Consider the following 15740-nt stretch of genomic DNA (forward strand, 5'->3'; position numbering starts at 1 on the left):
TCATGGAAATTGTATTTAGTGAAAAAGCTCAGGCCTCAGCCTTGTTGAGAGGGATCTTTTTGTGCGAGGTAAGCAACTACAGTCTTCTACACTGTTAAGAATATCTGTATATCTCTGTACTTATATGGATATTTTGAGAGGCAGAGCATTGGTGTCTCTTTGGGTTCACTGGAGCCTTTCTGTCGTGTCTCTACTTAGCAATCTCTTTTTGAGTTTTGTTCTCTTCCCAATCAGTCTAAACCTGGATCAGTTTAAATTTGAATAATGAACACTGTGAAACGTAATGATGTCCCAGTTAGAGCAAGACGCCTCCCAGAATGTTATATTCCAGTTAAGTTCCTAGGGTCAGGAAGAAGCAAATACTTTGCTTCAATGGTTCGGTAGTCGTTCCCCGTCTTCTATAAAATGGTTACTGTAGGATATACAGTTAATTCAAGCTTTTAATGGAATATAAAGAGTTTGGATATGTATTAAGCATCACAATGTGTAATGTTGTAGTAAAACCAGGAATCTACGTGCATGAAGTTAAAGTAGTTTTGCAAGAAGCCGGGCCTTGCTGCAAGTGTTTGTTCCTTCTTGTTGAAATTTTGGCCTGAAACAAGATGGTATTGGGGCAGGCGTCATCCCTTGCCAGAAGCATCCGTGCCCAGGTATTCCTTGCCAAGGGGACCGTGGAGTCTCTGGTTTGAGCCCAGGAGAGGGTCCCCCTGTTTTCCTACAAGGCTGCTGCTCCCTTTGCACACAGGGCTGTGACAGCGGGGGTGTGTGATGTTGTGCTGTGCCATAGGCCCTGCTCAGGTCAGACCCCTGCTGCCTCAGGGGCCTTTAAACCATCACCTGTTACAGAGTGTGGCCCATAGTTTTCAAGGGCTCCAAGGGCCCCAGAAAGACATTTCCCAGTGACATGCGATGGGGCAAGTGACGAGGGCTGTGCCTGCTTGATGTCAGGGAAAATGCAGTGTGACATTGGAAAAGGAGAGGAGATTCCCTCCACAAACTACAAGGCAAGTCAGACAGGAACTGTGTTTAAATACTGCAACCATGTGGCTGCTTTTCTTTGGAGGGGATAATAACCTGCTTTGGGGTGCAGTTTTGCTTTGGTTTTAATGTCAGTTAACTATTCAAGACCCCAGAACCATTCTCCTGAACCGACCAGGCTGCTGCATCCTTTATTTAGAGTAGCCCTTGACTGTCAGGAGAACGGGTAAAGTGTCTCTTGGAGCAACTCCTTTCAAACTCCAGCAGAAGGGCCTCTGAGCCAGGAGGGAAGGTGAAGGTCTGGTATTTTCCAGACAGACGGCGTTTCAGACGTGATCGTCTTAGTTGAAGCACCTAGTCCCAGCCGTTTGGCCTTAGATTTGGCCTAACTCTGGTTTGATTCTTTCAGATTCCCAACTGCACTTCTGATTGGTGAGGGTATGCTTTTTTGCTTCCTGTGTTAAACGTTCTTCAAAGATAGTTCAGGAGCACCCGTAGTCAACTCCAAGCTGCATTTAATGCACTTATCAATTGTGTTACTTGCGGCTTGATTGCTGGGTTGATGAGAGCAATAGTGTCTCTGTCTCTTTGTGCTTGGCCATGTTGCGTTGCAACGCTTACTGCTACCATAAAACATTGTAATACTTAGTATGTTAATAAGAAGTTACAATAGAAATAACTCAGATCTGCGTATTCCTATAAATCCGGACTTCAGACCTTATGATCTTAAATATGGTTATGCAGTAGGAATAGTGTCGTTTGCTTTGAGTAGTGATGAATAATTGCTTAAGGCAGCATGTGAAATGTGTCTGGGAAATTGTACAGGTTGGGGTTTGAATGCCAAACCTGGGATTTTGCAAGAACACCAGTTTAGCAACTTGTCCTTGGAATGGCTTCCACGTTTTTAAAGGATTAGTAAAAACACAGCGCAGACCAATGGAGGTTGATGGTAAATTTTGCTGAGACACAATTGCCTCCACACAGAGCAGAAGAAGGGACAGAGAAGTGGTTGAAAATGTGATCAAGGGAAGATTGTCACGAGAAACATCCTTGTTTGTGGGTACACACGTCTGTGAATGTTCTTCCTCCAAACTTCGTCCAGAAGAATTAATCACAGAAATAGAAAGGCAGCTCGTTTATCTTAACTTTCAAACATGCGACATCTTGCTTTAAGAAGTTTGATCCTGAAAGGAAAGGAAAAACTGATTAGATTTGGAGTGAGGAAATAAGAGAACAATGTGGCTGAAATTCTTCCAACATGATGTTGGAAATGGACCAGGAAATGCCATTTAAAAATTGAGCTGCATCTTTCTAAACTTAGACTAGAAGCAACTGTTAGTGCAATTTTTTTAGACGAATCTAAGCTGCAAATGGGGTTGTAAATCTCAGAGTCGTGCTGTGGCAGGACTGGTGGTAGCTAGGTATTGTATATGCGTGAAGTTGCTTAAAAAATTCAGGCTTGTGCCAACAGCGAGAGCCCAAAATGTTCCTGAAAAGCCTGGTCTCCGAGTTGTATGCAGAAGAGGGACAGACCTGCTTTTTCCCTTTTGCACGCGTTCGCTGATTTATAAAAGTCATAGAAAAGCACAAGATTTCAATAATTAACTTGCTCATCTTCACTTACATCTTTTTCATCCTTTTTTTTTATACCTTGCTCCTTTTTGTTTGGGTCTCCAAAACACTGTTACTAGTATACTCACCAGCAGCTGGGTAAGCAAGGTAAGAGGGAATTCCTCGGCACAGAGCTTGAATGCGTTTTCCATATGGGCGCAAGCTTTGGAGTCTCTTTCTTGAGACAGTGAAGCGATTCTCTCTGGGAGGAAGCTGGTGAGGGCTAAGTCCCTAAGCATCAAAGAGACAAACCGAGAAAGGAGCATTTAGAAAAACCAATGCCCTGCTGAGAAACCTGTCTTCAGCTCCTGGAGCCTTTTCTCCTCTCTGTGGGACAGGAACGAGGACTTCTCACAGGCAAATGCTTTGCTTTCTCACCACTGTCATTCACCATCCTACCTGGTGTCCTCGAGGTGGTGCAGGAAAGGGTTTATCAAGGAAAAACCTCTTGTCTATTTTAGCAATGATGCAGGTGTGCTTTGAAAGTACCTTGGTTGCTACGTAGCCCTGTTGAAATAAAAAAGAAAAAAAGCTTTTTGTTGCAAACGATATACCGTGGAAGATAAGCGGATTGCCAGAGAGAAGTACTTGTTCAAAAAAAAAGCTTTCTACAGTCCAAATAATGATAGGGAAGGAAAATATTGTTCTTTCAATTATGTTGTCCAGGTGAATGTGTCGTGGATGCTGACAAGGGACTTTGGTAAAAGGTAAATTGCCTTCTCCAGTAATGCCACGTGTATGATACGTTACAGTGCTTAAGTCAGGGGAAGGAATTCACTGCTGAAAACATCAGTGCAGCAGAAACAATGGTGAAGTGGGAACGTTCTTCAGCATCTCCTCTGAATCTTGTTAAGTTTTGTTGAAGCTTAGGTGTTTCCCAAAAACCTTTTGGTTATTTTCTATTTTTTCGAGCCATGGTGGTGGCCACTTACAGTCTCGACGTCCCAGACAGACTTCCAGTCCTTGGAGCCCTCCTTTGAGTCGGTGCTGACCCCAGTGTCAGGGAAAGAGCGGTGTGAGTGCTCACTGTGGTGCCTCTTGCCGTTCTGATTTTTGAAAAAGATGAAAGGAGGTAAGGGTTTAGGTTTGTGGATTCCCAGTGGTCTTTCCCTCAACAAAGCAAGAGCTGTAGTAACCACGTTTGGGGAGATTAATGCTTTTAGGGATGCAATTGAGGGGGAGATGGCTTCTGGCCTTAGAGGGGAGGCTGGGAAGCCTTTAGTACTGTTGTGTCAAGCCTCACGTTCAGGCTTTATCTAGCCCTGGTTTTCTTGTGTCTGATGCATTCACCTTATGAAGACAGACAAGCTTTCACATTACTGGAAGTTCAGTGTCAAGCTTGCAAGAAAAATTTCTAAGGAAAGTAAACTAATTCATTGTTGTTCTTTCCCCAGACGGAACCCGCAGGCAGAGGGTTCCAGAGAGCATTTCACTGGATTTTGTGGTCAGATCCTTCATGGGTAACATTTGTTTCTCTCCACACAATGACTTTCACAGTGTTTGTGCTAATCTCAAGGCAGACTTTGTTGATTCTGTATCTAGCAACTGTCTCTTTCCCTTGATATATCAAGGCCTGAAATATTTTCTTTGGTATAAAACAATAAGTAGTTTTCTGCTAAGTATCGGGCTTTAAATACAGCTTTATTTTCAGAAACATGTTTTTCATAGGCTATAGCTAAAGACCACTAAAGGCGGCAGTGTCTAGTTGCGTGTAGCTCTGTACTTACCCTGTTAGCAAGGGCTGGAGCCAGGAAAACCCCAAGAAGAGAAGCAATCATAATCTGAAATGAACATTTTAAGTTCACAGCACTTTAACATTGGGACTGCTGATCCTGCATCGAGTTAAAATAATTTTGACTTCCAGTTTAACTTTGTGTACCTCTTTGCACTTTCCTGAAGTGGGGTCAAGTGTTTAAATATGCAGAAGAATTTTTTGTTAATGAGCTTACATCAGATCATCAATTGATATAAATTACTCTTAACCTCAGTACTACACTTTGCACAGGTAAAATATGTCCCGCCCCAGTTCAGTAAACTCCTTGGAAAAAGGTGGTCTGAAATACCTTGTTTCAGAGAGTGAACTTTTTGGGCTCAGCTTTTGATTTCAGACACGGAGCAGATCCATGCAACATCCATGAAGGTGTGCAGCTCTTGTGGAGAGTTGGAATGTGGGTGCACTGTACAGCTCTGTACTTGGAACACAGCTGAAATGGGACCTGAGCATCCTCACAGGAGATCTCATGCCTCTGAACACAGGGCTTATAGTATAAGGGTAGGCACAATCACTTTTGTTCAGAAGAATGTAATGTTAAACACTTTGTTGCCCCTTTAGAAAATAATAGCGTTTCACATGCTTGTTGTTTGTCAAAACTACTGCTAATGTATTTTTGAGAGATTTGATATTATCATGATGATAAATTCTTTTGCAATACTTACTGTGAACAATTATTCTCTTGGAGACAATGCCTCGAATATTGAAGCTGTCGCAAATTTCATCTGCTTCAAAGGAGGCATTTTATGAGGAAGATCCAAGTGTGACTCAGAGCATTTAGCACTAACTGTTTGGAATTCATCCTGCAACAATTTCAGGCAGCTGTAAATACCCCTGTTTTGCAGCCATGCGCTTGGAGTCTCTCATGTCTCGTGGTTCTTGTCCTATGCTCCCATCAGACAGCTGTGCCATAACTTTATGTAACTTGCTGTGACTCTTGACTTGCATCTGAGTTGTGAAGGAGAGAATATTGCCCTTGGAACATTTTACATGTGTGTCTTGCCCTTGTAACAGAGCACTACGCTCCTTCCATTTGAGTAGGCGTGTGGAGTGAAGCCAGTGCCCAAAGTGAAATTTCACCCATGCAGTCCCAACCCATTTGGCATTTTCACTCTGTAATACGTGATACACATACTAACAATGAACTTCATTTTGATGGTAGGCAAGGCAAGATCTGCTAGTAATTGATGTGTACTCTTACTTTTTATACAGTAATATCCCAAAGTTAAATCTTAAAATGGGTTTACCTTATTGGCACGTGCCCTGTGTACGCAAAATTGTGACAGGTTTCCTGGGGAAATGCTCTGATAAGAGGAGGCTTTGATACCAGCTTGATTGAGTTCGTTACATAGAGGAAGATGAAAGAAAGATTGTCATGGTAAGTTCAATGTATTTTATAGTAATTTTTCAATGAAAAAAATAAACCAGAACCATAAAATACATGCCTAATGAAATTTGTAGTGACGCTTTGTGCTTATGTGGCGAAGGACTCAGCCTGGTATTTTATCCGTAGCTGATAACATTTTGAGCATAGCAAGATTACCACCTCCATTGATTTAAAATATGGGTTATCTTTATCATGAAGTTGGTTCTAAATCATAGAAATTACCGAGGTTGTTTGTCAACCTTCCTTTCTGAGCTTATTCAGCACTGTTCTGTCTTTTAGGATCTGCTTTCCAGTCTTCAGGCACGGCCTCTCTATCTTCACAGAAGTAGTAACTGATGATGGACTAAGGGCTAATTCTAGAAAGGGACCATAAGCTAGAAATAACAAAGAATGAGTAAGGGAGGAGCAGTAACAATGGGCGTTTTATATCAACTAGTATTTAGAAAGTAGATTTTAATATTTCTCTGAATTTGATAATTATATACAGAGCCATGGCATAAGAGTTTATTTGCCTTGTTTGCTGCAGAAACTTTGCAAAATGTTTAGGTTATTTAATTGGCCAGTATAAATGTCAGAGTCTTTTTGCCTAGGAATATTCTGTTCAGTGCTGTTCAATAAGCTGGGAATGCTGTTCAGTAGGCTAAGAGAGAGAGAGATATATGTATACGCTCAGATAATTTGGATTTGTTTCTTAGCTGTGGCTGCTACAGAAGCAGCACTTTGAGGTGTTATTTACCTCCTCCAAAAGTGCTTCTTATTTAACAGCAGCTCTGTTGGTCCCTCTGTAGACTAATTGTGCCCTTCACTGTAGCTCAGTTTGGGATTGCACGCTGAAGTTTCCTTTTGGTTGCCAGGATGGCATGACAGGGACTCGGTGTCGTCATAAACTCATGTGTCTGTCTGAGCAAAGTTCTCCACTGTCCTCAGCTGCTGAGGATCATTGTGTCAGGTGTTAGTGGAAAAGCCAGGGGATCTGGCTGTAGTTGAGAAGGCGAGGCCCAGGTCTCATTTACACCCATCAGGGCCACACTCTGTCATTCTGCTGCTAACCGATGCCTTGCTGGGACTATGTGAGTGCAGCCAGTCTGCCAGCACTGTAAAGCAGAGAGCTCTGGTGTTCATCTGTTTTGCACCCACTTTGCAGTTTGCACGAGGCATAAAATACAGTGAATGAAAGTAATGAATTGCTAAGGGAAAAAATTTACAGTTCTTCTAATGGGATGGATTTGTGGATGCCAGCTGGTGACGGGAATGTCCCTAGCCTCCAAGATTCAAAATACACATAAAAGCCTTATTTTGTATGTCACAAAATCATTTTGTAGTCTCTGGAAATTTAACTAATCGACTACTTCTCAAGAAAGACACTGAGAAACTGAACTGTATAAAGCTGATCCCTATGGTGTCATTAGCAATGAGATGGAAATCAGTTTTGTCCATGTCTTCCAACAAGTGTAGCCAACTTGGCCATTACAGTGATGCATCACACTTGGAAGCCTGAATCTCCAAATCTTCCATCAACTTCTGATTACTGGAGTAGTTTGTATGGCAAACACACACAGCTGGAGCATTTGACATTGAGAATAGCTTACAAAACTAATTACAAGAGTAGAAGCCAGGAAAAAGGGCAGGGAGGAGTGCTTTTACTGTGTAAGACCTTGTTCTGTTTCCAGGACAAGCTTGTCTCAGTCTCCTCTTGAAAGCTCTGCTCAAGGCATTCTGTTTCCATACTAGATTCTTGTACCACTGTGCAGCAAACAGTCAATCCTTAATGCAGCCTCTTACTATTCTGCTATCTGAAAATCACATCCCACCTTCTTCCTTGGGAATATTTATCAATGGACCTTGGATGTTTCTCACCACCTCTAGATCAGCTGCTCTACTTGCAAATAAAACAACTACAGAGAGATATTGTTATGCTTCTGTCTCCCACTTGACCTATGCCCAAGCAAATTCTGCAAGGTAGAAGGGCAAACACTTCAGGGTGCATCCATTCAAAATTAAAGAGTAGGCCACCCTGAACATATTTGGTTTACGAATTTCATTTCTGTTCTGAATTTAAATTTGGTTCTTTGGACTTCTCCTGCTAAGCTTCACAAGTCCCCAGGCTCTGGGATTGGGGTCTGGGCTCCAAGTTCAGAGCCACCAGCTCTGTCAGGTCACCTGACTTTCTGCTGGGTGTTCACATGCGTTTTCAATAGGCAGACAGTTCCAGAGTCCTCCCAAATGCATGTGGAGTACAGAAGTGGGAGGGGATTCAGGTCTAGAGAAACTGCTGAGCTTGTAAAGCATACAGGAGGAGAAGATCAGAGCAGGCAATAACTTCTGCGCAGCATCATTTGTCCACCAGTGAGAACGGGCTAGAGCCATGGCCTGAGCCCCCACCCAGCTCTAACAAGCCTCCTAGAGCACCCATGCAGGACTCTAGACAGCTTTCCACCCTTCCTGAACACGGGTCCGCGGGGGATTGCAAGGCAAAACCTTCTGCCTTGTCCTAGGCTGAAAAGGCAGCTCCCCCCAGAGAAGCTGAAGGCAAAAAGAAAGATAAGTAGTAGGGTTTGCAGCTGCCTGTACCAGCTCCAACACTGAACGCGTACGCTTCAGCGTGCCTATTGCATAAAAGGGAAGCAGCCCCACTTACCTACCAGAGAAGTATTAACCAGATCCCTTTGTTTAACAGTTCCTGAGGAGCACCCAGACACAGTTTAGAGGCACTATAGCACGCATCTAGTTACCCTTTCAAATCCTTCATGCATGTATGTGTTGCCTCCCGGAAGGACTTTCTGCAGCTCTTCTAGACCCTGGCGTATCTGTTCCCTGAAAGGAATGCAGATGCATTGTTAGACGCGGGATCAAATTTATCAGGACCTGATATCCAGGGGAAGACATGCATGACAGAAACAGATAGAAAGGGGGTTGGGGAAGAGTTAACTCAATGTTTGCATAGGCTGAGGTAATGTTATAGGCTGAGGTAATGTATGGCTAGATACCTTTCTAAGGATGTAAGTTTGTGTATTCAAACTGACTTGAAGATTAAAGACTTTCCCAGAAACCTTATTAGGATTCAGGGTGTCTGTTTTAATTTTTTTAGAAATCCCAGGCAGAGGGACAAGATCAACTGCAGGCTAAAAGAGGTGGGCACCGAATTCTTGTTCCACACAGTGGCAGACACATACTCTGGAAGCCAACTACGGGCCAGAAGTCTTTAATACCAAACTAAAACCCTGCAATGTGTGGGGTGTTACCTCTGAGCAAACTGTACAGTCTTCATGGGAAACGAGAGGTGATGAGGATACTGCCCTTCTCCCAACCACTCTTTTAAGAAACTACGGGGTCAAGTACACAATAAAGCTTCTATAGCAGCCACAGCAACATTTATAACTAATTGATTTACAGAACACAATGAGATTATATACTAGACCTACCAAAGAAGTTGCCACAACAAAAACAATGCCAGAGCAGTAAGCAGTTTCCTAGGTCCCTTGGGGACACAGTGATTTCTGCAAAAGCAAAATCCAAAGAAAACCTCCTCGGTATCAGTATATGCCATTCCAGTTCATGCCTAGAGAAAGACTTCTTTGAAAAAGAGCAGAGGAGAACCGACTTACTTGTCCAGAATGAAATACAAATCAAATCCTCCATAACAGGCAGGACCACCGTTCTCTCTCTTTCCACCTTGTCCATCACAGGCTAGCACAAAACTTGCTAGGAAGAGACATCTGCAGCCAAATCTCAAGATGCTTTGCTTTGCAATAGCCATTATATCCAGAGAGGAGGAGAAAAAGAAATCTCTTCTTCCAGGCTCCTTTATTTCACAGGTTTCTCCACAAAAGCCATTCAGTGACCTTTAAATCTGTAGGCAGGTCTGTATGTATGTGTATCTTTTATTCCGTGAAACTCCACTTGCAAGAGTTGTTCTCAGGAATTGCAAGACTTTCCCCCTTGTTTCCCTTGCACTTCTGTTTCTTGGTTTCAGATTTCAAGATGCACAATACTGTATTTCACTTTTTTTTTTTAAAGGGACTTGACCCTCGGTCTCACTTGCAGCTCTCTGAAAGCAGCACCATTGTTTAGCGAGAGAAGAAGCAGCCTCCGAACAAATCTTGCTTTGTTACACACTTCAGAAATGACAGGGAGGGTTTGAGGAACTCGCCCCCCTCCCTCATTTATTATTGTTATTATTAAGGATGGTAAGTTCTGTTTTTCCTTAGCAAAAAAAGCTCAGAGAATGCCACCTGGTGGCGAAAACTCAAGCTGACCGGAGTCACTGGTTTTAAACATCTCATTCCTGCAGCGAGCACACTGAACACACCCCACAGCAGCTTTAGGAACGAGCAGAGAAGCAGTTTGCTTACAGCGGCCACGCAGCACTATGCAGACACATCTTGGTTTCCCACGTTGGCAGCATCCGGGTATAAAGACCTTTAAAAACCTGGAGTAGCTTCACAAAAACTGAAGTGACAAGCCACACCAGGTTTCGTCCCTTGGGTTTTCTCAGTCCTGAGAAATATCGAGCAACGGCTGTGCCTATGAAACAGGCTGCCCCCTCTTACCATCCTTAGCAAGCTCCTTTCAGCCACTGGAGCCTAAATCCTCCCTCTGCCAGGAAAACTTGCTGGAAAATGTAACGTCAGCTACGCTTGCATTTTCTGTCTCCTTCCACAAACAGCACCACAAACTCCAAAACCGGAGCAGGACGGCCCAAAAGCAAGAGCATTCCTCACTCAGAGCAGCCCCCCCCAGGCCAGCAAGAGCTAAACTAGAGAGCCCAGGAGCAGGGGCTCCTAGCCCTCCCTCTCCCATCCTCTCGGGCCTGAGCAGCACACCTGTTCTCCCAGTACTGACACTGGTTAGCAGAGCAGCTTCAGGTGTTGCATCAAGCCTGGGGGACCAGGTCTAGTTTCTGAGAGGGGATGCAAGTGCACTTGAGCCAGGCTTTCAAGCTGTTCTTTGTTGCGTAAAGAGTGAAATTTGTCCTAGAAGAAGTTCTTAGCAAATGCAAACAATCTGAGGAAAGACCAGGAAAAGCAGCAGGATAGGTTTCAAGGGAAAAGGACAAAAAGCATGACAGCAGACTTTTGATGGAAGTGGAAACGTCTGGATTACACATTAGTCAGGCACCTTGCTGCATTGATGATTAAAACTTTGGGAGTGTTCTCCCTCCCACACCTGGCTATGCTCAGCAAGTACACCAGCTCCATCACCTCTAATGTGGATAATACAGAGACATGGGCAAATGGTCCTGCTGCCAAACCCTGGTCAGCCCTGAAGGAAGCGGATAGCCTTTGGAAGTCAGAGCTTGTCAGGGGCTAGCCAGGAGCAGAACAGGGTGTTGAAGTTTGTACTGCCCTAAGGAAGGGGCTGAGACTAGTCCGTGGATTCATTTTTAGTATTTTTCAAAGCAAATGACCTGGATGGAGGGTGTGAAAATAGGAAGGATAGAAGAAAAGCTTCCTCCCTGGAGACTGATGTGCTGGTTTTGAGCATCTTGGGAAAGTACTTAGGGCCAGCTTCTGATCTGAGGTAGAGCTAGGGCTCCTACCAGAGCCGGCTAGCTTATGACCTGTGTCTGCCTAAAGATTAAAAGAAGACTGAGAATCTCTTTCGGTTGTTTCTGACTGGCCCTGAGCCGAACAACTATGTGGAGTCAAAAGAAATTAAAGTAAATAAAAATCGGTACCTCAGGAAAATAACGGTGGCCTGGAGCTAGCAGAGGAAGAAGGGAGCGGAGGAGGAGACCCGATTCCTTGTGTATCTGTGGATTCAGGCTGACAGAAGGCCCAGGAAAGCTTGGGCAAAAGCCAAGGAATGAGGCATCAGATGAAGCTTAGAGCACTCTGAGATGGAGGGAGCTTCTGGCAAAGGGAAACACCGTGCTTTATGCTATAACTCTGACTTTCTCCAGGGCTAGGCCTCTTCATGTGCCTATCTTGAGCATGTGTCTTTTTGTTTACGGTCTGGTAAGAGCAGGATCAACACTCTGGAGAAAAGCAGCTCCATAATAGGCAGCTCATGTGAGACACAGGAGGGGGTGTTGGAATGTCTGTCCCTCCCTCCCTTGCTCGCTAAAAATGCCAGAGACAAAAATATTGTGACGGCTGAAGCTTTTGTGTGAAAGACCTAACAGCTGTCAGAGGTCTGGGAGTGTGGTATTCTTTGTGTGAAAGAGACAGGCAGGAAGGTGTTTAAATCACATACAGCATAGTTAATTAAGCTCCAAGTGATGGCCTTGGTGCGTGAATAGAATTTGCAAAATGATGCAAAGTGTTATCAGCAGGTTTTCATGTTTTATCGTTACTGTCGAGATCTCAAAGCCTTGTTCGCAAGCTTTCACGGCACTTCAGGAAGCTGCTACAGCAGCCTGCATGAATAATCGAGATGCAACAAATTGCCTGCCCTGACCAATGTCATCATCACAAATGTATTATCATTGTACAGGAATTGCTTCCCTGTCAGCAGTGTAGACTTGTCCTTAAATTCACTGGCCGTGTCTTCAGCTGGGGTAACTCGGCACAGCTCTGCTAGGATCAGCGGAGCTGCACTGTCTCACGTGGCGTAGGACAAGACTTCCCCGGGTATGAGTTGTGTGCCTTCACGGTTCAGTTGGGCACCGTGTAAGTCAAGGCTGACACCCAGTGGCCAGGAAGGCCTTTTTCTTCCCTGCGTTGCTCTAATTTTTCAACAGACTCCCCTGTCGCTTGCTTTTATCTGACTTTGACCCGCTTTGATTTTATTTCCCTGTGCTGCAGCCTGTAAGGCTGTATTGTATTATCTTCCTGGCGATTAGAGTTCATTCCACTAGCTGTTCTAACAAGGGCTGCTAACTCTGCATCTGGATGCAACCTCTTCCTGACGAGGAATATCAGGCTCAGTTTACAGATGAAAATATATTGTTTGCAAGGTATTAAATAAAACAGGAGGAAATATGGTGTAGGGAATAACTCTGCCATAATCCGGGAAAGCCATGCAGTTGCTTTCCAAGTCTTGTGTTTTCATGTCTGCCTAACCCTGCTTAGGAGCAGGGGGTGCAGTGTTGTGCCCTGTGGTTAGTGCCGTAGGAAATAGGGCTGTGCACTTCTCAACAGCCTTCCCTCCTCTACGAAGTGTTGCATGTGTATTGCTTTGCTTTGCCCTTACTTTAACCACTTCCAAGCGCTTTGCCAGGGCTACAGCATCCTTGCAGCACCTCTGCAAGTGGTTTTTTACATTCCCTTAGAGCCGGACCAAATTCATCCTGGTCTACTCAAAGGGTGGTATATTTCTCTCTGATTGAATTTAGACAAAGGTGGCACTGATCCTGAGTTTGGAGCAATGTGGAGGAAATCATTAGGGGCTTCTGGTTTTCAGCACTTCTGGAAATTGGGTGGCTGAGTTTGACCTCCCTTCTTAAATGAAAGTACTCAATTAAGGTCAGGTTCTTAGAAAATACTTTTTAAAACTCTGACTGCTCTAATGACCAAGTGCTAATGAGAGTACGGGTGTGCGGATTCTCAGTCCCCTGTCGTTCACAAGGACGCAAACTCAATATTCTCCGTAGCAGTCGGTTCAGTTTGACCAGATAGTTAGCCAGCAGGAACGAGCCCCTTGGAGACATGAAGGTGTATGAATCCTGAAACGATCAAGTCTAAGGTAACAGTGATTATCTAGAAACGCACATCTAACTTTGAGCAAGTGAATACGCAAATGGCACTGATGAAGCACTGTTTGCTTAAATGACTCTTAGGGTCTTCTGTGGGTTGGTTTCCATGGGCTTTAAGGCAAAAGGATAAGCACACGTGCCCAGCAGGCGGGAGCAGAGCTGCACAGAATGAAAGATTCAGAGTTCCTGACTACATTTCACATAATCCTATGGGATTTAAAAGTAAATCCTACCGCATTGCTGAATTTGCAGTGTCTGACTCACCCTTTTCAATCATGGAGAATGTGACCGTGTATCTCGGAGGCGAGGCATGGGATCTTAAGTGACCCTGCTCCTTCTTGCAGGCTTTCTTTGGAAGAGGTTAATTCTACTGACGTGTGCTCCAAACTGGAGTTTGGACTGGAAGGGATAAATGGAAAACTTTTCCCCCTTCGGCCCGTGCTGTGTTGTCAAATTGTCCTCTCCTAATGAGGTTTACAGATCTCCTTTGACTGAGCAACTGTCTTTAGTAAGGCACTTACTAGGGCAGCCTTTGGGTTTTAAGGGGCAAAATGCAGACGAATGTCTGCAGGGTGCAACGGTGGCTTCTTAAAATCCCATATTGTTGCATATCAGAGCCTGGGCGATGCCTTTGCGGACACGTGCCGTGAACTGCTCTCTGCTGTTAAATGTCACCTGCTGGACTGGGGTAGTTTTCTGCAGTGCTGGAGGATGGTATGGGCTGGAAGATCTGTAGTGAGGCTGTTCTTGCTGTACTTGTTCTTCAGAACTCTCCTCCCAGTGGTGTGAAGCTAATGTGTCATATGCTGTTGGGGGTGTGCCGGGAGGCACGGACTCTGGGCTGGGGTCAGGGGACGTGTAACAGCTCCACTTGCTAACAAGCCATAAAGTTTCCATTGAAGCATCAGGTTTGTTTGAGCCCTTGTCTTAAGTCAGTTTCTTCAGAGCGCTTGTGCTCCATTTTTGTGGTGAGCATCATAGGTGTGTTTTTGTTGCTGCCAAGAAGTTGCTTTGCTTTGCTTTGCTTTGTTAGGTGGCTGAAGTTTCCTTTTCTTTCACTCATGTACGTTTGGCATTAAAATGCACGTACTGCTACTAAAAAGTTTCTTTCCGGTCCCTATTGGGGAGGGAGTTACATAGAGAAATGCCAATAAGGTGGCAAAGTAGGGCATGACAAGAGCCAAAAGATTTTGTTAGGGTACTGTATAATGAGTAAAAATAAGTGAAAATCCCTCCCAAACTTTGTTTCTTGCCACTTTCTGTCTTATTTAGCCTCAGCCTGAGCAAAATGCAAACCGCTGGCGTGTGAAGGAATTAAAAGAACTTGTGTAATGCCAAAAAGGAAGGAGATTAGCTGCCATAAAGTACTGTCTCACTCTCTCCTCTGCTAGGACTGATGTGTGCTACCCCAGATAATTGAGATGCCTTTGCCTGAGATGTGCCTAAGTGAGCTGCTACAGAATAAAGCCTGTGGGGATCAGTGAGAGGGTAAGAGAAACTGAGGGACACTGCATGGCTGGTATTCTTACAGAGAGATTTGTATTCACCTGCACGACCCAGGGCAACCTGCCATTTTTGTTAGAACCGAGGAAATAATCAGTCTTGAGTTTTTAAAGTTCTGAGCGTTAGGTGACAACAGTCAAAGATAAATGGGGGGGAAGAGGGGGTGGGAAAGGGTTAACTTTCTAACAGCAGGCTTCATGGTGGGTCAAAGTAGAGATGGCGTTGTTTGTCCTTAGCCTAGAGCTGACAAATCTGACATAAACACTTTGTCTAATGTCCTCATTAATTCAGCAGAAACATTACCGTATTGCTAGCTTGATTCATGTCAAATTTATACTGCTGGAAGATTGGACATATGGAGAATCCCGCACTAGCTATCAGGCAAGCACAAAGACTCTTTCTACATGTCCCTGGCAGCATAAATGGAATAAGTCTTTTATCTGTCTCTGCGGTGCCATTGCAGCATGAAGGAAGTAAAACTGAGCCTGCTTTGTTGGCATCTTCAAGGCTGAGTTAGAGGCGTTTGGGAGGAGACAGCTGGGGATCTCGCAGCACAGGAACGTGTCCAGGCGGGTTTGGAATGTCTCCAGAGACGGAGACTCCCCCACCTCTCTGGGCAGCCTGTGCCAGGGCTTTACCACCCTCAAAGGAAAGAAGTTCCTCCTCATGTTGAGATGGAACTTCCCATGGTCAAGTTTGTGCTCGTTACTCCTTGTCCTATCCCCGAGCAGCACCACTGAAAAGAGCCTGGCCCCATCCTCCTGACACCCAACCTTGAAGTATTTACAAGCATTGATAAGATCCCCCCTCCGTCTTCTTTTTTCCAGACTGAAGAGACCCAAATCCCTCAGCCT

At 44.5% G+C, this 15740-nt stretch overlaps 1 protein-coding gene across 2 annotated transcripts; it reads right to left on the minus strand.

Moving 5' to 3' along the window:
• Nucleotides 1–1257: 1257 nt before the first annotated feature.
• Nucleotides 1258–9887, minus strand: LOC128900075 (anthrax toxin receptor 1-like). 2 transcript variants are annotated; one of them, XM_054180829.1, is made up of 6 exons: nucleotides 9353–9887; nucleotides 8480–8561; nucleotides 3522–3635; nucleotides 2989–3096; nucleotides 2679–2820; nucleotides 1258–2162 (listed from the first exon to the last, which is right to left on the minus strand). In XM_054180829.1, the coding sequence occupies exons 1-6, from the start codon at nucleotides 9502–9504 to the stop codon at nucleotides 2086–2088; spliced, it is 675 nt and encodes a 224-aa protein (XP_054036804.1). In that variant the 5' UTR covers nucleotides 9505–9887; the 3' UTR covers nucleotides 1258–2085. The 2 variants fall into 2 exon arrangements, with proteins under 2 accessions (XP_054036804.1, XP_054036805.1); XM_054180830.1 differs by lacking the exon at nucleotides 2679–2820.
• Nucleotides 9888–15740: the final 5853 nt, after the last annotated feature.

Source organism: Rissa tridactyla, chromosome 20 (assembly GCF_028500815.1).
Source record: "Rissa tridactyla isolate bRisTri1 chromosome 20, bRisTri1.patW.cur.20221130, whole genome shotgun sequence".
In the NCBI taxonomy this organism is placed as follows: domain Eukaryota; kingdom Metazoa; phylum Chordata; class Aves; order Charadriiformes; family Laridae; genus Rissa; species Rissa tridactyla.

Coding starts and splice junctions, on each gene's coding strand:
- LOC128900075 (XM_054180829.1), bottom strand. CDS start 9,504: ATGGCTATTGCAAAGCAAAGCATCTTGAGATTTGGCTGCAGATGTCTC. Junction 8,562..9,352: donor TTGTATTTCATTCTGGACAA/GTAAGTCGGTTC, acceptor CATTCCTTTCAG/GGAACAGATACGCCAGGGTC. Junction 2,163..2,678: donor CCTTGCTTACCCAGCTGCTG/GTGAGTATACTA, acceptor CTTTCCTTTCAG/GATCAAACTTCTTAAAGCAA.